This window comes from Meriones unguiculatus, chromosome 14 (genome assembly GCF_030254825.1).
Source record: "Meriones unguiculatus strain TT.TT164.6M chromosome 14, Bangor_MerUng_6.1, whole genome shotgun sequence".
In the NCBI taxonomy this organism is placed as follows: domain Eukaryota; kingdom Metazoa; phylum Chordata; class Mammalia; order Rodentia; family Muridae; genus Meriones; species Meriones unguiculatus.
In genome coordinates, this window is record NC_083361.1 from 71513184 (window position 1) to 71537366 (window position 24183).

The following is a 24183-nucleotide window of genomic DNA, read 5'->3' on the forward strand; positions in this document are numbered from 1 at the left end:
CTGCACCACTCATCCTCGTGCTGACAGCTCATTTTACCTCCACTTCCCCGGCCATCACTCCTCCTTGCCGGAATTATTTCCCAAGCCAACTGCCTGCAGATAAACCTTTACCTAGAACTCAGATATCACGGAAGCCCTGCTAAGGCTGGCTCCAAAATGGGCAGGAGGAAAAGCTATGCGAACAGACCAACCAGCCAGCTGCCCGAGACTTACAAAAAGTGGATATGGTCTCTGTAAATTCTAGAATTACTAACGATTTATAAATCTTCTCATGTTAACAGAGGGTTTTTGGAAAGTGAGACCAAACAAGAAAGGGAATGTTCCCAAATCCCATCTAATAGTGACCAAGCTCCTCATTTATTTCCTGGCTCATCTGATACATATTTTCTAAGTACTTAACTGTGCTGAGGGTTGTTCTGATGGCTGTGGACACAGGCATGAAAAAGGCAGGAGATCCTGAGATCTCACACATTCCGGGGAAAATAACTAGTAAGCATGGAAATACCTGGAAGATCCCAGACTCACAGTGTGGAATGATGGGCAGGTCTACCAACTGTCATCTGAAAGACAGGGGCCCAATCCTCTCACCCCATTCCTCTTCTACTGGAGACTATGTGAACTCCTGTCTGCATCACAGGACTCTAATGTGTGTGTGAGGTGGGGGTGAGTATGTATATATTGGTTAAATTAGGTGTGAATACATATGTGTGTACATGGATGCCGGAAGTAGATATCCAATGTCTTTCCTCAGTTCTGTCTACCTGTATGGTTTAAGACCTAAAGCTCATCAATTTGACTAGGCTTGCTGGCCAATGAGTTTCAGGGATCTGGCTGTCTCTGTCTGCCTAAAACCAAAGCTACAAGTCCACTCCACCTTGCCTGGAATATTTTAAACGTAGGCTCTGGCAGTCTAAACTCAGGACCTCGTGCTTGCATAGCAGGCACTTTATAGCTAAGTCATCTCCCTGGGTCTAAAGGACTCCAGTTTTAAGTAACAAACCTCAAACTGAAACCCACACACTTGGATCCTAAAGCCAACGTGTGATGGTTTCTTTGTTCCAAGCTTCTGGTTGGCCAAATTTACAACTGTTGATCTCTCAGAAAATGGGAACTTGGAGGTGGGGGAAGCAGAGAGGCCCTCAAGCAGGGGAAAAGGCTCCTCTCCCTAAGTCCCCAAATCTGTCTCCTGGTACTGCTTCTCTCTGTAGGGCAGTGACTGTGTGTCTGAGAATCATTGCCAACATCCTAGTGCTTCTCTCACTGGCTGGGAGCATCTATCTCATCTACTTTGTGGTGGACCGGTCCCAGAAGCTGGAGCAGTCGAAGAAGGAGCTGACCCTTTGGGAGAAGAACGAGGTACCCAGTCACTAGCAGTTATGCTTTATAAAGCAGGTGCATTTAAGGGGGATGATGGCATTGCTTCCTCTCTGTTTCCTTGATGAATTAGGCTGAAAGATCTCTAGAAATGAGTAAAGCCTGCTAGTTCTAGAGTAGAAACCCAGGCCTTCAGCTCCAAGAACGTCAAAGTCGTGGTGTGTACCTCAAATCTCATTAGCTGCCTCCATCCAACACTTAGGTAGCTTCCAGAACCATCCACACAAGCTGTTTGTGTATTGAATAAACCCCCATTGTTTGACAATCTCCATAAATAATAAAAAAAATTACCAGGCAGGCAGGGGGTTGTGGAGAATTTCAGAATTTCTAGTATTTCTGGTGACTGCTGTCATGAACATTTGGCCCAGTTTACCTGCCAAGATTTGAAAGACAAAAATAACTCCAAACCAGCTTTCAGATTACTCTGATAAAAATAACTAGCATTCATTTTCAAAGCATGCCTGTCCTGTGTGTGCTCACCTGTGCTCAGGTGTTCTCTAGAACCTGAGACTATACCAGGCAGTCTCGCCCACATCTCCCTGCATTTTATACCAGCTATGTGGGTTAGGCAAATCTGTACCTTTCTGCACATTTATAAAGTGGCAGCTCTTCTAACATCTGTTTGGAAGTCATTTCTTAATTTAGCTCAAACATTTTGTGCATACCAGCTTAAACTCGCCTCTCTTTTGCCTTAAGTCCAGACAAGCAAGAGCCAGGCATGGTTATCCAGATAATTAATCCCCTGTGTACAGAGGGATATTCAATTATCTCTCTGCCTTCCCCTTTCTGATCGTAATAATCGCAATTATTTCCATCTCCCATCCAAGGTCAGGGAGGTATAAATACAGTGAGTTGGTGGTTAGGAAATAACAGAAATGCTACTGAAGCCCAGATGGCATGCGTAGGTATCGTCATGACCCGAAAGGAGTGTTCCGGGAAGGAACAAAGCATGAAGGCGTGGTGAACTGAGGGTGAGTTCTGAAAAGAGGGATAACTCTCAGAGACTTGGGTAGGTTTTGAAACAGGGGCTCAGCGTCCCTGGGAACTACCATTCACATTGGTACGTGAATACAAAACCAAATGGGGCTGAGCGATCTCTGCTGGGATGGAGGAACTTGAGTATATACTCTCTCCACAGGTGAGCGTTGTGGTCTCCCTTGTCACCATGCTAGCACCATCTGCCTTTGACCTCATCGCTGCCTTGGAGATGTACCACCCACGAACGACACTGCGCTTCCAGCTAGCAAGGTATAGCATCCTGGTGGGAAGAGCCTTAAGGCGGCTCATTAGCTTCATCAGGGACCCACAGAGAGACTGGATTCCTGCAGAGCTAAGGCATGCTTCTTCATCTTCTCCTCCACACTCAGCATAAAGCTTTCCCTAGGCACATAAAGAAAAGCTAGGGGCAATAGGAATGAAAGGGAATGAGAGAACAGAATGATGCAGGTTACACAGCTGGAATTATAGGTAACGAAGAAGAGGGAGCAGAGGAAGAGAAGGAGGGACAGAGAGGAAGAGGGGGGAAGCTGGTAGAAAAAGCAGCAAGATGATGGAATGCATGTCTGGTTTTCCTCATTATTGAATTCCCCCTATGGCTTGACTCTGAGTGGTGAAATAGACCCTCATTGTTTGCCAGACATGAGGAAGACAGCCCCTGCTCCGCTAGGAACTACCCAAGCACAAAATTGTAGGATGCTATGGGCTATACCAAGACAGCCAGTGGCTGCCACAGCAAATGGCATAAACGGATGTGGCCTGAGCCACCAAGGGAACATCCTAAGACTGCCTCCTGGAAAGTTAGAGGCGTATTCATGTCTAGCAAGTGCTCCGTGGTTATCTTTCTGAAAACCTGCTTTTCTTCCCTGAAGTTCTGTCTCCTCCACTTTAAGTGATGTCGTCTCCATTGATACTTTGTGATATTCCCTAAACCTCAGACCACTCTGAGAAGGATTGCTTCCACCTGGGAGTCAGTAGCTATCTCCTAGAATAGACGTGGAAGTCAATATTTCAGATTCTGCTCTCCACGCATACATATCTGTTCACACTCCAAGCTCCAAGGGCGGAGCATGAAAATAGCCACAGCTGATAGGGCAAAGAAAGGGATGGGGCTGTCTGCCAGCACCTTATTTACTAAAATAAGTGAGGGTATTGTTTGGCTTGAGGACTCCAGTTCCCTGACTCCTGAAATCCTACAGCCATAAAGAAAATAGTAATAATAATAAAACAAAACACTAGAATGATCAAAGAGATGACCAAAAGCCCACAGTGTGGGATAGACCTTGCCAACTCTTAGGGAAGGGAAGAACCCTCACCCTGCTGCTTTCTGTTCCACTGTACCTCTCCAGCCTAGATGAGAAGTACCTTCCTCAGTTCCTCCCTTGCCCACAGGCACTGGAGAAAATCAATTCCGTTATTGCATTTGGTGTAACGGCAATCCTATTACACAGATTGGCCTCGTTTTTCATATTCAAAACTAGAGAAACAAAGCCATAGAAAGATGTAACTCCAGACAAATGAAGCATAATTCTGGTAATAAGAGCAAGACATCTTATTTTAGTTCCATTAACTCGCCAGCAGACCATGATACCTTTCATCCAAGATGCAGGGAGAACCAGAGCAAAAGCCCAGGCTCTGCCAAGAACCGACTAATGGGGCCCTTCTTCCATCCGCACTCACCACGTACCATTGGAGGGGCCGGGGCCCACACAGGCTGAGGCGAACGCAGAGGTCATCATCCTGGGGTGATGTGTAAGGGAGCCCCTTCATAGCTTCAGAGGAAGAGCAAGTGGCAAGGGTGTCTCCTTGAGAAGCTTTCTGCCTACGCATGGAGTCACCTGCACCCCGTAAAGATGAAGGAGGGTGGTGCAGATGTCTGAGTCGCCATTTTCATGTGAAGTATTCTCCTTATGATAACGCTGCTTCCCAGCCCTAGACCTGAGTCCACACTTGCACATCGCTGGCCCAGTGCAGGGTCTGCAGAGACTGCTTTCCTTGTCCATCTTATCTCTTTAGACAGCTTTCCCATAAGACCCAAGGCTCCACTGTGGGCAATGCCAGGAGGTGTTTCTATAGAAGAACAGAGGTGGTGTGGATGGTGATTGTGTTCATGGTGATTGGCACAGGCTGCAGCAAACAGATCGTATTCTCTGGCAACTTCTCACATAGTGTAACTGTGACACTGCCCTCTATGCTCCTGTAGAGCCCAGGCTGTATTTCCAAGGGTGGGTGCTGAGATCTCCGAGTGACATGCTGGCCCTCTCAGCCTCGTAGATTGAGCAACTCTCAGCGCTCCACAGTTCTGCTCACTCGTTCTTGAATGGAGAGTGTGACATAATCTTGCTGAGAACTGAGAGGAATGATCCTGGGTAACAACAAAGTTACAGGCCAGAAAAAAGGGGCCAGACACTCTATCGCCCACTGAACCCACGTTCTTTCTGCCACACCCGTGTTTCTAACAGGCTGGCCCAGGGTGCCTACTGTGGGATCTGGGAGAGACGTAGACTCCAAACCTCATCCACACCTGCTGAAGCTAGATCATTCAAGCCTATGTTTTGTTTTCCTTTTTACATTATGGTGTGTGTGTGTGTGTGTGTGTGTGTGTGTGTGTGTGTGTGTGTGATATGCATGTGATCCAAGTGGAGGTCAGAGGACAACCTGTGAGAATCAGTTTTCTTTTTCCACCAAGTGTCTCCTGGAGATCAAAACCAAAGGTCAGGTATGACCAACAAGTGTCTTTAACCACTCAGCTGTCTCACGTGCCCTATATTTTCAGCATTATCCAGGTAACTCTAAGAAAGCCCCATGCAGCCACCACTGTCTTATGTCCATGATGGCTTAGAACTCTCTGGTAGCTCTGGACTGCATGGTGACCTTGTTTCTCATGACAGCTTGTGGTTTTCAGGGTCCTGGTACTGTATCTAGGAAATCTCTACAGCCTGATCATTGCTCTTCTGGACAAAGTGAACAGCATGAACATTGAGGTGAGTGTCCAGACGGGACAGCACTTTCCGTCACTACTGGATAGTACCTGGCATAGCTGCTTAGATGCTATAGTACTGGCCATCACTGTTCAGACTGGCTAGTCATCCTTCCACGACTGCCCAGATCGGAAAGCCAGCTGCTATCACTGCCTGGAACGGATGGTTACCCAATAGCAAGGCCTAGATTGACGAGCCCCAACCCATCGCTGTCCAGACAGTCCCTTGTCATTACTCACTACACAGTGGCCCCGTGTCAGTGTCTTCATCATCTCTGTCCCATTTATTGTCTATATAAGTATCTCATTTGGCATATCCCAAACCATGCCACTGTGGTCATTTTAGGGTGTGGAGAGAAATTTAAGCCCCATTTCCCAGATTAAATAATAATAATAATAATAACAGTGCTGTTTTGAGAGCCCGGGCTGTTGCCTCCACATCTCCCTGGGTCATGCTATCTTATTTTCATGTCCCCATCAGGAAAGACTGTCAACAGCTCTTTCAAATAACCCCAGAAAGACAAAACAGCCATAGGCTCATCCAGAATATGTCAGTGTGTGCTCCAACCCCACAGGGCCGCTTTAATGTTCCTTTCAACCTGCTCAGCCTCAAGGACACCCTGCACGGGAGGAGAGGAAAGACAGAAAGAGGAGCTTTCTGGGGGTTATTTACTCAAAGTATACCATAAAATTTCAGGGCATATAGGTCAAAGAAGCCACAGCGAGGCAGGGCTTTGAAGTCACATGGACCCTGGTCCTCACCTGCCTCTTACTGGAGGTCTGTATGGAGCATTCGTCCACCGCTCACTGAAGTCCAGTCTCCTTGTGAACTTGACCTAAAATTCCCTTGAGGTTGAAAAGAGATGAATGTGTCACCTAGAACCATAGAATCCTGTCTGATACTCATTAGGGGACAGTGAGCACTGTCTGCTTCAGCTGGTGTCTTGTGAGTGTGGTCACCTCTAGGCAAATGGTAAGAGGGAGAGAAGGGAACAAGAAGTGAGAAAGGGGGAGACTAGAGGTGGAGAAATATACAGAGTGTGAAGGGAAAGAGGGAGAAAGAAAAAGGGTAGGGAGGGAGAGAGAGAGAGAGAGAATATGATTACTCCGAAACAATGCAGTGGCCTTCTTCATTTTGTCCAAGCTGGATTCTTACTTATAACATGTAAACAACCTTTCTTTCTTCCTTCTCTCCTTCCTCTTTCTACAGGAAGCTGCTACTAAAAACATCACAACCCACTGGACAGATTCTTCCACTGTCTATGCCACCAGTACAGTGCCTGAAGAAGGACAATGGCCTACATGGCCTGGGTCAGGAGTGGAACTCAGGAGAAACACCAGCACGTGGGTCTTGGAAGAGACAAGCCTTCTGACTTCTACCATGCCGCACCCAAAGGCCAACAAGACGGTGTCCTACATGCAGGGACCACAAGGCCAGTGCTGGGAGACATATGTTGGCCAGGTATTTCCCTGTGCCCCTCAGGAAGTCCCTTCAACACTTCAACCTGGCAACTCTGTGGAGCCTCACTGTCCCTTTTTCATAGTAAAGAAATGTGGAATCCAGCGACGTTTTATTTTCCTATGTTCCAGGTCTCAAAATTAACCATAATGATCAGAGCAAAGTTACCGTGGGGTAGAACTAAGCAAGGTCCTTGTAAGATGCTGTCCCCAACGTCATAGGCACAGATGGGGAACTTCTCAAGTTTTGCGTAGCTTTGCCTTGGATATTGTTTCCCAAACTCAAATGAGCAGATATTCTCTCCAAATAGCCATATGATAGACACCCCTCCATCTGCCACTATACTATATAAATGTATGAAGGGAAAACATTAGAGGGCCCCAAGCTCTGTCTCCGGGGAATGGACAGAGAAAGGGGAGGACCAGGGAGGACTGTGGAGAAGACAAGGATGGGCGGGCATGGTGGCAGCAGGACCCACTGTATTGCAGGAGATGCTGAAGCTGTCTGTCATTGACATGCTCTTCACGGTGGCCAGCATCCTCCTCATAGACTTCTTCCGAGGACTTTTCGTTCGCTACCTGAGTGACTACTGGTGTTGGGACCTTGAAAGCAAGTTTGTGAGTAAACTACTGTGTGTTTGGGGAAGGTTCTAGAACTAAATCCACCTTTTCCTGTTGGCTTACCTAGAAATCAATCAGGCATGGGTGGTACCGCTTTTTCTGGGGAGTCTACTTGTGTTCATCTCAAATAGAGGGAAACAGACCCAAGAAGTGATTTCACTCAAGTCTAGCTTGGTGAACTACGAGCTTCTTGGAATTACTTACAAGAGGGTGGGAGAAGGGTTCCTTGTGGGTACCTGGTTGACTCAGGCAGCTACTTCACCAAAATGCCCACCCCAACACCGATGATGACAGCAAAGATGGCTGCACAATTTGCAGGAAGCTCCTTGTGAAATGAGAGCCGAGAGGAGGGCCTTCTGAGCCTTAGAAGTCTCCTGAGCCTCTACTCGAAACCTTCAATTTCCTGAGTCTCTTCACCCTCCTTCTGTCAGGGGGTAAAGTGCAAGGAAAGTGCTGCATAAGAGCATGGACCAGGGAGTGAGACAGAGATACCCCTAAGGGGACTTGTAAAGGGGGAGGAGAAAGCATGAACTACCCAGCTCTTGCCCCAGCCATTCATGTCACCATTTGCTGGGTGACCAGCAAGGCAAAAATCTCTGAGTATCCACAAGAACAAAGAACCTGGCCACAATGAAGCACCGTGTACTAAGGACTTCCTGACTTTGTTCTTGCTGCAAATGGCTTTTCTCTTAACAGCCTGAATACGGAGAATTCAAGATTGCGGAAAATGTGCTGCACCTCGTCTACAATCAAGGCATGATCTGGTAGGTGTCAAAGCTGCTTCCCAGCTTTGCTTATGTCACCAGGGCTAAGGTTTCCATGAGCCCAGACAGACCTATGAATACACGCAGCCATAAGCAGCATCAGGAGAGGAAATTGATGAGGAACTAATTCTCTGGTGAGGTGATTTTATGAGTGACTTTCTGAGGGTTTTTAAAGAAAAGAATGACAAAAGGGGTGGCTCCTTTTTAAACCACTTTTGGACACAGTCCCCAAAGGGTGTGCATAGGAAGTGATGGGATACCTCGCTGGGAGGTGGCTGAGCTGGTGAGAGGGGCTGCTTCTTGCCAGAAAAGTGTCGGGAACTCAGTGGTTACTGGAGCAGCCTCATCTTGGGCATTTCCCACCATGGCTTTCAGGCAGACACTGGGCCCAGAGAGAGGACTACTCTTCTAGACAGCCAGTACGTCCAGCAAGGTGACCAGGACCACAGCAATCCTCTTTGGCTGGGGCAGCTCCAGCCAAGCAGATCCTGATCTTAGGGGAACCAGGACACTGGCAGGGGTCATCCTGTCATCCTTTCCCCAATGGTGTGTCTGTGGATGAGGACCTCCGGCTTTACCTATGGGACCGCAAATGCTGCTGTAGGTCCAAATGTTGTCAGACAAAGAGAAAGAGGAAGCCCGGATAGCCTATACATTCAGAAAATACAACCTCCGCCATCAGTCACGGAATGCATAGGGAACCCAGTCACATAAATCTAGCGTTTGAAATCACGTGTACTATTTATTTGAAATGTTCTATATCCTTGGAATGCTGAGTTAGTGTTTACTGCAACCCTATCAAGAAACTGCAGTCACCACCGTATGCAGTAAAAGATGAGGGAACCGAGGCAGGCACAGGAGGCATGCCCGCCATAAGAAAACAAACATTTACTTTTAAATTTTTTTTAATTTATTAAATGCTTCATTTTCCTGCCACTAAATGTGAATTCCACAGGGATAGGTTCAATTGCATATCCAACACAAACTGATTTTAAACTAAAGTGGAGGTCCTGGGTTTTGCTGTGCATTTGACATCTGTACCGTGGCTAGATGGCCCAGCTCGCCTGGGGGTAGTTGAGTAGTCACTCTCAAAGTCACTTACTTTGCTCTTGAAAGTGTCCACATCTAGACATAGGGTCACTTTGCTGGTGATAGGTCTTTGAGCAAATTGATTAATTTTCCAGGACTTGCTTGTCCTCCTGATCTGTTAACTTTAGTTATCTATCCTCTTCCCAATTTTGTAAGATTAAATAAGCTAAAATGTATGAGGATGCTCAGAGTAACGGCGGACAAGCCTGGGTTTTGACCTGTGTTGATTCCTTCTGAAACTCAGTAACTTATTAACTGAGTTCTTGCCCCAGACCTCCAAAGTCTATAGTTTGGCCCAGGGCCTGGTTCTCCAGTGTCTGCTTCTCCCCAGGGGAGGCCTTTCACTTTGCTGTACTAGAAGAGCGACAAACACTTAAGAAAGCACCATCACCACAGCACAGCTACAGAGACTCCCCATGACTCCGGAATGTAGAGTTCGCCTCAGAGCCTTAGAGGCTTCTTCAGTGCTTGAAGGACAGGGTGTGAACGTAATGGCTCCGACCCTTGCTTCCCCACGAGGCCTCTAGTGCACAGCCCTGAATGAGGACACAAAGGACTGATTTGACCTTCTGCCATTGCAGGATGGGGGCCTTCTTCTCTCCGTGCCTGCCAGCCTTCAATGTCCTCAAGCTCATTGGGCTGATGTACCTGAGGAGCTGGGCGGTGCTGACCTGTAATGTACCTCACCAGCAAGTGTTTCGGGCGTCCAGGTTGGTGGCAGCTGTGACCGCCGAGGCTGAAACCCTAGGTCCTCTGAGCACGCCTCTTCCAACAAGGGGCCCCCTAGCACAGTATCCATCAAAACCCTGCGGTTTCTCCACGTGGTTTCCCCATGACCTCACTGCCTGTGTGTCCCTCCCCCCTTGGAATCAATTTTCCAAGCTCTTGGCTCATATTTTTTTTAAGTTTTTAACTGATGGTCTAATAATCATCTGGAAAAAAAATGCAGAGGTTAGAAATATCAGACTTGACTATCACAGACTGAACACAAAGGTACAACCAGTTCCCACACAGAGGCAGAACATGGTGATTCTCAGAACATCCCACTCCTCCCCCTCAGTCATGTCTGGTTTCTACAGAAAATTACTTGGGCTTGTGCGGTTTTGTCGTTTATGGAAAATGTGAAACACGTGGAATGTGCCCATTTGTGTCTTGTTCTTTTTAATTTCTCACTCAACATTGTGTTTCTCAGCTTCACATCACTAAGGAAATACACACAGCCAACCTTCCAATTTCTTTATCTGTGTCACAGCTGCTTCCAGCCACTAACGGTAAAGGCTAGCACCCCTGAACATCCTGCTAAGCGTCTTTGGTCAGGAGTATACCACAAAGTGTAATGCTGAGTTTTAAAGCAAACACACATTAGTTTTCACTGTTGCTTAAAAGTTTAAATTGTTCTCTAATCCTGACAGCATTATTATTATTATTATTATTATTATTATTATTATTATTACTCCTTCCTACATTTCATTTCATCCATATGGGTGAATTCATAGCACCTTTTGAATCTCATGATTAGAATCTCATGATTACAGTGCTTTGCTACAGTAATTATCTGTGTGTCTGCCTGGCTCTATCAGTGGTTTTCAAGCTTTTTTTACATGACCTGGATAGCAATCTATTTACATTTGATCTGATGACCATACACTCATGCTTATGTTTGGATATATGCTGTTTTATATATTTACATATAGTTACCTAATCTGTTATGTTCCTAATAAATATGTGTGGATATTCGTGAGTATTTAGTTTGGGGGGATGGAGGCAGCGAGGAACTTCACATGCTTTCTCTGGTAATTCCATTTAAGCTGCTGTAACAGAACACCTGAATCTGAGAATTTTACAATGTACATGTTTTGGCTCACTTTTCTGGAGGCTAAACGTCTGTATAAAATGTCTCTTAAATGCCATGTCCTGCAGAGGAAAGAATTAGCCTTCCCATGTGATAGAAACACAAAGACCAAAAGAGCAAATGGGATGAAATGAATTTATATAGCTGTACTAATTGCACTTATGAGAATAGCTTCATCATGGACCAAATCACCTTCTAAAGATCTCACAAAGGCAACCATACGTCAGTGTGAACTGTGGAGGGTTCTCACCTGCTTACCACATTCTGCACAGGACTTCTGGGTGAGACTTTTCAGCAGAGAAGGAGAAAGATGGGGAAACCTACAGACAGGGTAGTTGAGTGTCACTAAACACACAGACTATACACAGGGCCTCAAATGCCAAGTTGGTGTGAGCCACCATTGGAGAAGCCTGGGCATCTGAAGGTGCTGATACCAACCTGGGACTCAGGGACCAAGCACCAGAGCTTACTCAGATAGAACATTAACTCTGACAGTAAGGAGCAGAGAAATAAAATGAGAGCAAATGGGATACAAGCCAGATAGCTGAGGGTCACAACTAACAGAGCCTTCCCTCCTGGGACCTAAGAGGGAAGCTCAAGGCTGGCAACAAGAGAAGAAGGCATTAGGTAAGGACCCAGGTGGGTGGAAGGCAGTTCTAAGATTGACGTGAGTAGAGCTGACTGGGTAGAAGCCATGCACGCAGGGGTGGGGTCACTGCCTTCTTGGTTGACAACTTACAAGTATCCAACCAGTGTTTGTAACATGACCGGAAGCTTGTCTCTGAAAGTAGGCCAGGATTCTAAGCTGTGTGTGCCCCTCACACACAGCACAGGTAGTACTTTCCCTCCCTCCCTCCCTCCTTCCCTCTCTCTCTCTCTCTCTCTGTTTCTCTCTTGGTGTGTGTGTGGGGGGGGAGGTTGTTGTGTATGCAAGCATTGTAGGAGGAGATATTTTTTTCTCCTGTCCCCATGTTCCCAGAATAATGACATATGAGAATCAATTATTACTTACAAATACCTAGGCCATCTAGCTAGGCTCTTCTCTGATTAGTTCATAACTTAAAATAACCCATTTGTACTAGTTTACATTCTGCCACATGGCTGGTTACCTGGTCTCAGGTACCATGTGTCCTTTCTCCTCACATCTTGCCAGCTGAATCTTGTGTGCCTGGATCTCTCCCAGAAACCTTTCTGCCCACCAAATTTTCTGCCTCAGCGATAGGCCATAGTTTTCTATTATTCTTTAATTGACAGGTATTGCGTCCATACAATACACATTCAAATGCATGTGCACATGAGTATGTATGTGTGGAGGCTGGAGGTTGGTATGAGACATCTTTCTCAATTACTCACCACCTTATATTTTGCCAGCCTGGCCAGGGACTTTCCTGTCTCTGCCTCCCCGTTGCTGGGATTTCAAGTGTGCTGTCCACTGCAGCCTTTTTACATAGCTGCTGGGGATCAGACTCAGGACCTCAAGCTTGTGCAGCAAACACTTTACCAACCCAGGCATCTCGCTAGGCCCCTGATAGGAGAACAGTTCCCTCTGAAGAGGTGGCAGCTTCTCCCAGGTGGGTTATGTGGCTGCACTCGCTTGGACTCTGGGGTGACTGCTGCATGACCATTTGGTCTTTCTGCAGATCCAACAACTTCTACCTGGCAATGCTCCTCTTCATGCTGTTCCTCTGCATGCTGCCGACCATCTTTGCCATTGTCCACTACAAGCCGTCCCTGAACTGTGGCCCCTTCAGGTAACATACACAGAAGAAAAAGAAGAAAAAAGCAAATACATAAATATAATATAATATTTTAAATACCAGAAAACAAAAGGTGTGGGTCATCACACCTGTAATCCTAGTATTCCGGAGGCCAAGGCAGGAGGACTGTCAATACTTTAAGGCCAGCTTGAGCTACAGAGTAAGACTCTGTCTGAAAGCTTAAAACATACATACAGGTAACATACTGACTGAGAAGGTTGTGTACTTAGGTATTTATGAGTAGATGTATATGCAGGTGATAACAATTAATGCAAAAAGAGACCGTTCGTTTTTGAAAGAAAGCAAGGAGGGGCTTAAAGAAGGCTTTAAAGAAGAAGAAGGAAAAAAAAAGGAGGGAAAGAGGAACAGAGGCTGTGTAAAAATCTATGTGGCTGAGGCCAGGCTTTATTTGAAGATAGTCCGTGTCCGCCTTCAGTCTCCAGTACCTTGCTGTAACCATATAGAAATCTCAGCTGTTGCCTCCAACAGGAACCCTGGAGGTGTCTTCATTTACCCTTTAAAAGGCCATAGCCAGCTATAATGAAATCTGGTGCCCTCTTCTGGCCTCCTGGCTCACATACAGGCAGAACACCGTATAAATAATAAATATCTCTTAAAAGAAAAAAGTTGAGTGTGCTCTCACAGTGTGATTTCCAGCCTTAGCGGGTAACTAGATGACTACTTTACAGAACTTCCAGAATGTTAGGCGTCTTCGTCACTTGGAGATTTGCCTCATGGTTTTGTGGCTGGTTTGGGAGATCTGGTTCTAAACACCCAAACGTTTTTTGACTTGTCTTGAAACATTCCCTAGCCCAAAGCAGTCAACTCTGGAGTTACCGTTTTCTTTCTCACAGTGGACAAGAGAAAATTTATGACATTGTGTCAGAGACGATAGAGAACGACTTCCCCGCCTGGTTTCACGCTGTGGTTGGACACATCAGCAGCCCCGTGGTGATCCTTCCAGCTGTGCTGCTTCTGTTGTGAGTCCTACACCTCCCAGCCTCCAGGGGGCGCCATTCCTGCCGACCTCCAGGGTCGGCCATATTTCCCAGCCTTGAGGGGACACCGTTCCTCCCAGCCTCCAGGGGGTGCCACACCTCTCAACCTTCCAGGACAGCTGTGTGTGTGGCCACCTGGTCACACACACAATAATTAAATAAAATTAGTCTACTCAGAAATTACTTCCAGGGGTCGATGATCTAAGCACGGACCCCAAGCCACACTTCAGAATAGCACAAGCCACCATGCCACTGAGAAATAGCTGCATAGCTACTGGCTCAACAGCATCTGATAGCATCCCGCTATAAGGGGGCAGACACTCTAAGTACAGGTATAGGATTCTGCAAAAATGTACATGATTTTGAAATGTCGTAATTCAGCTGAGTAGCTTAGGCTTATTAGAGCTGACAGAGAGAAGTGAAACCAGTAGCCACCGCTTGATTGGATGCGAGGTGCCTGCTGATTTTGGTGCCCTGTTTTTATTGCCAGGGAGCAGAATTTGAAGGGGTCAGCTATGGGAATGAAAAGCAGGGAAAAAAAAAAAATGAGTTGCACTCTCCCAGTGGCCAGAGACTATGAGAAGGCAGATGTGTTCTTGTTCAGGGGTCAGTGAGTAGCCCACATCTACCCTGGCAACTCTCACTTCCATTGCCTGACAGCTAAAGGGTCAGTTGAAGCCCTCTCATGGTTCCATGTTCTTTCATCCCAGCATGCTCATCTACTACCTCCAGAGCATCGCGAGGTCGCTGAAGCTCAGCAGCCAGCAACTCAGGATGCAGATCCAAAATGCAAGTATCAATCGAACACGGCTCTCATCCATGCCAACGTCAACCCCAGCTGTACACCTGCCCCCTCTCCAGCACGAGAGTGCAAAAGAGCTCAAACCTTCAGGTTACAGTGACAGTTGGCCGTGTACTATGGTACAAAATGACCACCCCCCAAATCCCCTCAGGTTGTTTCTTGCATTTGCTGGGAACAAGCCTGCTCCCTTGAGCATTCTTCCTATGGCCAAGCCAGGCTCCCAGCATGCCAGGCACCTCTGCAGACTTTAATAGACTGGTGACAGGTACCCCCAACCTGAGTCCACTTTGACCTCTGAGTCCCTAGAGCTGTTTGCACCCCCCAGCACTCCTCTATCCTCTTTCTTATCCTTTAGCTTTTGGCTAACATGGAGCCCTTCCTACTTGGGGTATACATCCTCTCCTAAAGTAACAGAGATTGAGGCAGGCACTCCCAGCCCTTGCACAAATTCTTCTTTGTATCCCCCACCCTCGAGGTCAAAAGGAGGGCAGGGTTCCAAATTCAAGGAGTCTTTTCTGAGTTCTGTCTACCCTGCCTTTCATAACCCCGAGAGTCAGACTTCCTTAAGTGTGGCATCCTGCTCACCTGTTTTTGAAAGAGCGAAAACCTCCTTGTACCCTTTTCACTAAGGGAAGGAAAACAACTTCTCCCATAAATACAAATTTATGTAAAGAGGTAACAAACTAGCTCTGTGAAATGTCAAGCGAGAAATCCATTTCCAGCTGCAGGGCATTTTGGAATGCAACAGACATCTCCCTGATCTGTATTTTCTTTGTGACTAAAACCATTTTAGGCTGAGCTTCCCTAATCTAAAGATCTGAACTGCTTCAAGACCTGAAAGTCTTAAAGTGTCAACATGAGCTCATGAGTGGAAAATTCTACACCATGAAACTCTTTTGTACATAAAAACTGTCAATAGTAAGATTGTATAAAATCACCTCCAAGGCCAAATGTACTCGGTATAGGTGAAGAGAAATGAATCTCAGTTGAGACTTGGGTCTCATCCCCAAAGTAAGCAGACTATGAAACACTACAGGTCCCAAATCCTTCCGATACAAGGTGCTCTGCTTGCCTTTGCCAAGTGTCACACACCCATGAATTAATTGTCCCTAAAGGAAACCCATCAGGCAGAAAACCTTGGCTCTTCCATATTTGCATTTATTCACTCAAATAACAAGTCTGGCTTCTATAACCTGAAGGTTCTGTCTCAGTAGGACCACCACGGGCAAGCTGTGAATAATGGCACAGAAGTCTTTTTCTCTGTCCTCAGCATAAAACATTAACTGCTTCCAAACTGGTTGTCATTCACATTTCAGGCAAGATCCGAAGATAAGAAGAAGGTTGCCCAAATGGTAGAGGGTAAGTGCATCTTAAAATACAGATGTCTGCTCTCTAAGTTGGTGAGCGTTTAAAGAAGAAACAGTGGGTCCACAGCTGGTCACGGTTCCTCAAAACCAGTGCTGTAGTTTCACAGATCACTGGGCCAGTTAAAGCAAAACCAGTGCCACCCACTGCTCAAGGCCCTTGACTTAATCACTCCCAGACCTGTGACCAATCCCCACACCTCCATAATCAGCTGGGGGCTCCGAAACAGTGAAGAAAACTCAGTGTGGTAAGGTAGAAAATGCTCAAGAATCTGCTTATCTAACCGCTTTGTGTATGTCCTCTTGGGCACCCATCTTTTCCCACGTGAGCCCCCAGAAGGAAGGGAAGTGTGGGGAACAGATACCCCGCATGGCTAGAAGGTCAGATTTGGGGGGGTCAGGGGACAGGTGCAGCTCAAAAAAGAGTCAGTAACTCTACCCCTTGAGCCCACTAGCAGAGTGCACGGAGAGCCAAAATGCTCAGTTGGTAGCACTCGGCAGGCACAGCCCACACTACCTGCCCCAGCATGAAAGAGAATGGGACTCAAACATTCCTGTGAGCCAGCCCCTGTAACTATCTTAAGGTGAACTGTCTAAAAGAGAGTTCTTCTCCAGGAGACACAAGCCTAAGGGTCACATTCCATGTGGAGGAGTCACCAGGTGACAATTTCCCACACAGAGTGACTGTGGCTTGTGCTATAAAACCCACTGTATCTGTTAGAGATCAGTTCCCAATTAATGTAGTTTCATCGAGGTTGAGTCCTGCCAAGTCAGGATCCACACAGACTTTCTCAAACAGCCTGCTGTGCCTTGGGGGTATCAGAGTTGTACTCTTTAATCTCTGGGTACATCACTGGGTTCCTCCGTTCTTTGCTTAAGCTCTCTGAACACCATGGTTTGAAGGGCTGAATGTGTGTTGCTATGGTCCACTATTTGTAGGTGCAGCCGATGACTGCAGGCCCAAGTGTTAGGAGTCAGCTTTGTGTCAGTGAGTTTTCTGTTGCAATGGCAAACACATCACATTCTTATAAAAAGAGAAAAACATAGGATCTGAAAGCCATGTGACCCCCACCTTTGCTACCCTCGAGGTACTCATGTAGCCTGGTGGTCAGGTTTCAGGTTAAGACTTCACGTCTCCTTATAAGGACTTGTCCAGCTAGCACCTGGAATTTTTCATGCAAATGAAGCATTTCCAGCTCCTCAGACCCAGCCAATGAGGTACATCACCCCAAAACTTCTACCCATTCCCCCAAGGTTTGTACAGTCCTTATTCACCCCCAATAAAGAGAGCTGTTTCACTGAAAACTGCCTCGAAGAAGGCAGCTGTTTCTCCCCGTACTCAACACCGACAGAGATCCTGTGTAACCCCTCTACCCCAGCTAAGCTTCTTACCTTCCTGTCCAGCCCAGTGCACAATGGAGCCGACCCACCCCGAAGGGAAATGCAGAGCCAAGACGGCAGAAAGGTTTACTTTGACTCAGTTTCAGGTCCCAATCTGTGCTTCATTGGTCCCGTTGCTTAGTAGGAGGGAGAACACCATCCTGAGAGAGTGTGTCAAGCAAACCTGCCCACCTCTCAGTCAGAAGCAGAAAGGTTTTTCACAATAGCCTTAGAGCATATGACCCCCTATAACCAGAGAGGGCTCACCACCATGCCCTAGCCCTAAAGGCTCCACCTTCCCCCAAAAGTACCAGATAAGAGTCCAAGTCTTAGCCTGTGGGCCTTGTGAGGAATTTAAGGTTCAAAGCATAACAGAACTCTTCCCTCTGCCCACAGCTCGGATCCAGACTCATGAAGAAAGTGCCAAGAGGCTTCTAAAGGATGGTGACCTTCTCAGCCAGCTGTCCTCAGCTTACATGACAATACCCCAAAACAATGGCAATGTGGTCAACTTTGACTCTCTGAGTAGCAAGAGCCTCAGGATGGAGAGAGTCACAAGGTCCCTGCCCCAGAGTCCTGGGCAAGGGTCCAGGAGCCCCTGTTCTCCTCTTCTGGGTGGATCTAAGTCACGGCCAGAGCAGGACACCAATAGGTGAGCGTGAACTCTGACTCAAAAGGAAACCAGGGTTCTTGAATGTGATGCCAGTGGTGAACCAGAACTATCAGGAAGCCGAAGCCATTAAATTCCAGGTCTGCCAGGAGAAGTTAGGAGGCAGGGGTCGCTGAGACCCTGAGGATCTGGAAGTTGTGGGGGAGGGGAGGTCAAGATTTTTGAAACCTACATTATCATAGAATCTGTAAATAGGCTTTCTTCCCAGCCTAGTATGCATATTTCTGTAGCCTGGGAAAATAAGATGTCTTTTTAAGAGTTCATGCCCCAAGTCAGCATTTTAAGGTGCAGGAGCAGAAGGCACAGCTCCCCAGTGTCATCCGCAGTAGGCTGGGGAGATCCCCAAGACTTTTAAGAACCTGATTCAGGCCAAACTTGGATCCATGCCGTGGCTTCCACACAGGGAAGAATTTCAGGACAAGCCAGTTTATGAAGCAGAGTTGAGGTTAACAAAGACATTCTTCATTCAGGCTTAAGTAGGAAGGTTAAGTGAAAGAGGGGTACGCTCCAAAGGAGAAGGAAGCTGCACTGGGGAGCCCAGGTCACCAGCTCATTGTTTTTACTTGGTTGTTGCGGCTGTTTATTGTCCTCTGTTTGCAACAGTCTTACGTAGGGCTTTGGTGGGTTTGAAGTTGCTATATGTGAAGGGTTATGAAAAAACTTAAGTGAGATCCTGAGGAGCACCTGAGAGGCTTATAGTTTATTGGGTAAAACTGTAGATCTTGGTACACAGGAGGTCAGGGTACCACCGATGGAAACAAAGTGAGCCATCTTGTTTGAGATTCGCAGGCCTGTGTGAGAAAGAAAGAAGACTCTACCCAAGGTCAGATACATTCAGGCCTTAATCCTGCTTCCTTTCTACACATAAAATATCTATGTATGAGAGGAATATGGACCCCGTGTCTCAACTGGCATAGCCAGTGTTGAACATGCTGGAATGCCCGCTTCTCGGCTGGTGGGAGTTTCCTTTAGCTGTATGAATATACAGCACCCAGAAGAATGAGGGAACAGAGCTGTGTGGAACCAAAATCATGGTCAAACTATGTTCATTTGTCACACGGTAGATACCATGGAGATAAGTATAGTTTTTCTCTTTCCTTTCTGCAAGCTATCATAGAACCTGAGATTTTGTTTTAAGCAAGTCGTCTTCACAGCCTTGTAGTAGCTTGGCAAGTAAGGAGGGATCGAAATCCAGCTTGAAAGCTCACAGGTGGGAGTGGGGGGAGGAACGTCAAACGACAATCACTGGTCCTTTGAGCGGGTTTAGTTCCCCCAAGCAGACAATCAAGGGAGTGCCTGAGAAACTGGAGGGCAGGTTAGCCCAGGAGAGCAGTATTCCTAACGTGCACCCCACAAACACTGGTCCTGCGACACGTTCCTAACAGAACCAGGGCTCTGTGATAGGGTATGTTAGTGAAGCATGCTTTGCTGTGCAACCCCATGCAGGGTGGCATTCCTTGTCATATCAGGACTCTGCAATGTCCAGTGAGGTCCTACTTCCTGGGTGCTTCTCTGTATGCAGTTCACAGATCACCCCCAGATGCTGTGTAACTCCTGGAGATGCGGAGGGAGACAGAGGCCATAGCTACTTTTACTTGACCACTTCCGTCTTACAGGTATCGACCTGGGCCGTGTGCCAGCACAGACAACCTCCACAAAAACAGATCCTGCTCGTCTGTGACACAAACACAGCCCCTCAAAGATGTCCGCTCGGAGCCTCTTTCCCGAAAAGACTTTCAGCCGATCAGACCTCCTTTCTGTGGACCTGGGGTCTCTGCCTTGATGACACACAGCCGCAGACCCCGTGCTCCCAGATACTATGTTGTTAAGGAACGTGACTCTCACAAAAAGACCCACCCAGCTTTCTGGCCAGAAAGACATTTCAAGATAGATGCTTTAGGTGACATTGTAGAGCTGTATCCCAGGAATGGGCAGCAGTACATGTCCTGGGACCCCCACCAGCCTTGCTCTCCACAGATGAGTGAAGAAGAGGAGGAGATGCTGAGGAGAGATTTGGTCCACAGGCTGATGCCCCCTGGCTCCCTGACAGACCTTCCTCGGGCTTCTTGTTTTTATACTGGTGACAGATCAGGAAGTGACACCAGAGACCCCGAGTACCATCGAAGGGTGTACTACAGATCTGGGGATAAGGGTTTTGAAAGCCAGATAGACAGACCCACATTTGTTCACAAAAAGCCACGATCCAGGAATGCCCAATACCCACAGCATCCTCTGAAGGCCAGAGTCAAAACCAAGTTTGAGCCATCCTTCACAGAATCAGATTCTGTGTCAGCAGCATCCAGCAGTGACCAACAAAACAGCAACAATGACCAATACCTGCAGGTCATGTCCACCCAGGGCAGATTCCCAAGCCAGCTGGGCAGGAGGAAGGCCAAGTCCAGGCAGGTACTGCCCACGGATCTAAATGACCTGATTTGCTCAAATGTCTAGGCTTCTTCCCATGTCCCTTCCCAAAGACTAGACCTCACTGGAAGTATTGGGAACACGCAGTCCCACCCTTCCTAGAAGAAGGGAGCTCTCTGGAGCTGTTAAAGATCTGTGGAGCTTCTTTAGGCTTATGCGCCGCTGCTGTCTGAGGTTCTGAGACCCTCAGGCAGTAACTTCCTAGGCACAGCAATGGTGTGCCAGCGCAATTCCTGGTGTTTCTGTGTGTCTAGCACACATCAGCACGTCAGGCGTCATTTCAAGAAAATGCCAGGCCTTGGATTCCACTCAGGGTGGCCATGCTCACCAGCAAGCCAGCCAGCTCACTGGGACTGCAAAAACCAACCAACCTTGACACTCTTGTTTGTCTTTAATGATATGAGTGAGTGCTTTGCGCCATGGCTTTCTTTTGACATGCAGGCATCAACACTCCATGTGAGTGCCGGAAATGAGGTGGCCACCCTTGAAGTGCTCCCAGGACTTAGTTTATGAGGACAACCAGTTCAGTAGAGGCCGTTGGAGCACACTGCAAGCTTATTTAACCCCGTGTTAGTTAATCAGGATGTAGGTTAGAACTGATCCCAAACTTATCCCTGGGGTATCCCGGTTCACTATGAAGGATGGGGATTGAGACTCAGTACCGTGCTCCGCTGGAACCGAGACTTAAACATCGCCAAGAACACCCGTCTTCTCTCCTCTCGGCTCCGATTCTGTGTTTGCTGACTTTGTTTTCCCTCACTGCCCATACGTAGACTTCTTTCAGTTCAGGTAGGAGATGAAGAATTCACAGCCACGGAGATGCTAGGCTTGTCGTCTGCTCCCAACAAACCCACAGAAAAGAGCAACGCTGACACTACCCTCTCCCGCTGTGTGCGCTCTCGGGGAGTGGTTCTTTGGCTTCTCTGACCTGCCCTGGCCAGGGCGTGGCAGCTGTGAACGATCCATCCCATGGTAACCAGCTCGGTGCCCTGACTCTTTTCATATCACTTTTTAAAAAGCTCTGACCTTTAACATTTCTGTCTCCTCTACGATACTCCAAGTGTCTTTGGGAGGAAAATGGTTCTACGTTCCCAGGAACTGGCACACACTAGTTATCACATGTGGGTTTTCCATCTCTGCTGTCCATCAGAATAACAATGGGGACTCTGCACAGATCGGATTTGGAAACAGAGCATCCCACTGACAATGCCATAGCTGTGAGCCCCGAGCGCATGCAGAGTCCAGAGCAAGGAAGACATTTCATGAGCAAACAAAGCTTGCATGAGCTGCTTCCGTCAACTCTCCTTGTTAGTAAGAGGAAGAGCAAGGGTGGCACAGGCACCAGGGCAGACAGATGTTCTTGCAGAAATACAGCCTGTACAGAATTGTGGTGTCTTTAGTGTCAGGTCGTGGTTCTGGCCAAAACTTTCCAGCTACAAGGTGTGTATGTTCCAATCTCCCTGCTTCTCAGGCCCCAGGCCTCATTTACTGTCTCGTCGGAACTCAACACAAGCAGTTCCATTTGACTGTTGTGGTTTGCACACCACCACAGCAGAGGGGCTTACCAGGCAGCATACTTACCATCCTGCCATCACCATCACCAGGGCTTTGGAGTGCAGGCACGGCTGGCTGGGTCCTTGTGGGTTCGCAACCCAGATAAGGGATGGTATAGCATTGCCCATACTCTGGGACTTCTCTCGGGGAGCATGCAGGGCTAGTGCCACTTCCTACCCAAATCATGCCTGAGCCTACTCAGCTCCGTGGAGACAAGGACCACATCATGTTAGAGTCAGCTGAGCTTCTGTTTCCCCACCTGAGAACTGGCTTCTCAGAAATCATGCGACCAGACCAGCGGTCTGCCAATCTAACTGACAGGCTTGAAAAGCCCCTGCCTCTTCTTGCTTTCCAGTTTGAATTAGTGTGTCATTAATGTTTGCTCATCCTCAATTAGATCTGCATATGCAAATTAGGGGCATTTCCTCCCTACTCCTTATTCCTCCCCTCCCCCCTAACTCCTGCTATATGACCTAGCCCCACTACTTCAATAAACAAGCTGTGCTCCGTCCAAAACAGTCCCCCAGCTTGTCATAAATGTCATACCCACCTCTGCATCCTTGTTCCTACCTGTACTCAGCTTTGCATCCTGAGACCGACCCTATCCAACAGCCGATGGGGGGAGGTAAACCCACAGGTCCCCTTCTCGGGGTCTCACCAGGCAGCAGCTGAGGCGGCAGAGCTTTCTGCATGTCCCCGCTGCACACATGTACACAACATGCCTGGTGAATATGCACTGGCAGTGAAGTCTGTGTTTATTTGGCTGCCAGTCCCTTTGGGCAGAGAGGATGTGGGCCTTTATTTTACAAGTCGCTTGAGTAGCCCAGGGATAACCCTTCTTTCTGATTCCTAGAGGTTGGCTCATGGAGGCCCTTAATCATGGCATCAAAACCACTTCACCTTTACTTAACCCAGCCATGGGGTGAAATTTGATACTGTTCGGTGTGGAAGACTTGCTTCCGTTTGATCAGGGGAGACTGGGAAGGTGTGGGTAGAGTCAGTGAAAGATAACTCAGCAGACTTTTTTTCTGAGGGTGTAAAACTTAATTATTTGGGGCCATGCTCTCTGTGACCAGTGAGAGACTCTGAACTCTTTTAACTCTTCTGGGGCCTGCAAGACAAAAAAAGAGAAAGAGAAAAGAATCACATTCACATAAACTCTCAGTGCTAAATTAAGCAGAGCGTTTCCAACAAACAAGTTGTAACAGGCTTCAAAACTTCACACACACAGATACACACACACACACATACATACATACATACAAACATACATATAAGCCAGGTATGGTAGTGCATGCCTGTATTCCCAGTACTCAGGGAGGCAGAGGCAGGTGGATGGCCAGCTTAGTCTACAAAGCAAGTGCAGGACAGCCAAGGATACACACAGAAAGTCTGTCTCAAACAAACCAGAAAGAAAGAAAGTGGAAGGAAGGAAGGAAGGAAGGAAGGAAGGAAGGAAGGAAGGAAGGAAGGAAGGAAGGAAGAAAGGGAGGGAGGGAGGGAGGGAGAGAGAGAAAGAATCATACATATATACAGACAACTAGATGGACACATTTTTGAAAGAAGCAGGGGGCTTCGACACATGTTTATTTTTGTCCTGGGTTTTATGCCTTTTAAGACAAAGAAAGTTTCTCTATGTATGAAAAAAATCATCTTATTCAAAAATAGATGCAATCATTACAGGAAAAGGGAATTACAGTTGGACTATAGGTTGTAAGTTCTTTCATTAGAATTATATCTTACTAGATGTTTTTGCTCATTATAAATTTAAAGCAGTGCTCCTATCTATACACCCATGAGTTCACAGCAGAAGATTTATCTTTTCTTAGTCATATGTTTATTATGAGTTCAAAGAATAGTTTTATATCAAGGTTTTTCTAAGAAACGGGTGTCTGTCTTGTCTTGTACAGCTAACCATTTATTCTTTGTTTTAATATTCATACGGCCTTTCTTATCATGCTTTCTGACTCGCTGACTTTCTTTAAATGTCAGAAATTCTATAAAATCATCATCAGGAATTATGAAATCATCTATTTGTTTAAACAGAATTATTACATGAAAGTACATCCTCATATTGATTCTGCAGGAAATCTGCTCAAC

At 47.0% G+C, this 24183-nt stretch overlaps 1 protein-coding gene across 1 annotated transcript in view; it reads left to right on the plus strand.

Annotated features, from left to right (window-relative positions):
• Positions 1-22582, plus strand: part of Tmc3 (transmembrane channel like 3) — a 40426-nt gene extending 17844 nt beyond the window's left edge. The window contains exons 10-22 of the mRNA XM_021654755.2: positions 1209-1356; positions 2513-2622; positions 5276-5354; positions 6561-6812; positions 7298-7426; positions 8126-8193; positions 9864-9992; positions 12775-12885; positions 13746-13871; positions 14600-14678; positions 16008-16050; positions 17832-18087; positions 19722-22582. Coding sequence (XP_021510430.1) covers positions 1209-1356; positions 2513-2622; positions 5276-5354; positions 6561-6812; positions 7298-7426; positions 8126-8193; positions 9864-9992; positions 12775-12885; positions 13746-13871; positions 14600-14678; positions 16008-16050; positions 17832-18087; positions 19722-20556 — 2365 coding nt within the window. The 3' untranslated portion in view covers positions 20557-22582. The remainder of the gene's footprint in view (positions 1-1208; positions 1357-2512; positions 2623-5275; positions 5355-6560; positions 6813-7297; positions 7427-8125; positions 8194-9863; positions 9993-12774; positions 12886-13745; positions 13872-14599; positions 14679-16007; positions 16051-17831; positions 18088-19721) is intronic.
• The last annotated feature ends 1601 nt before the right edge of the window (positions 22583-24183 follow it).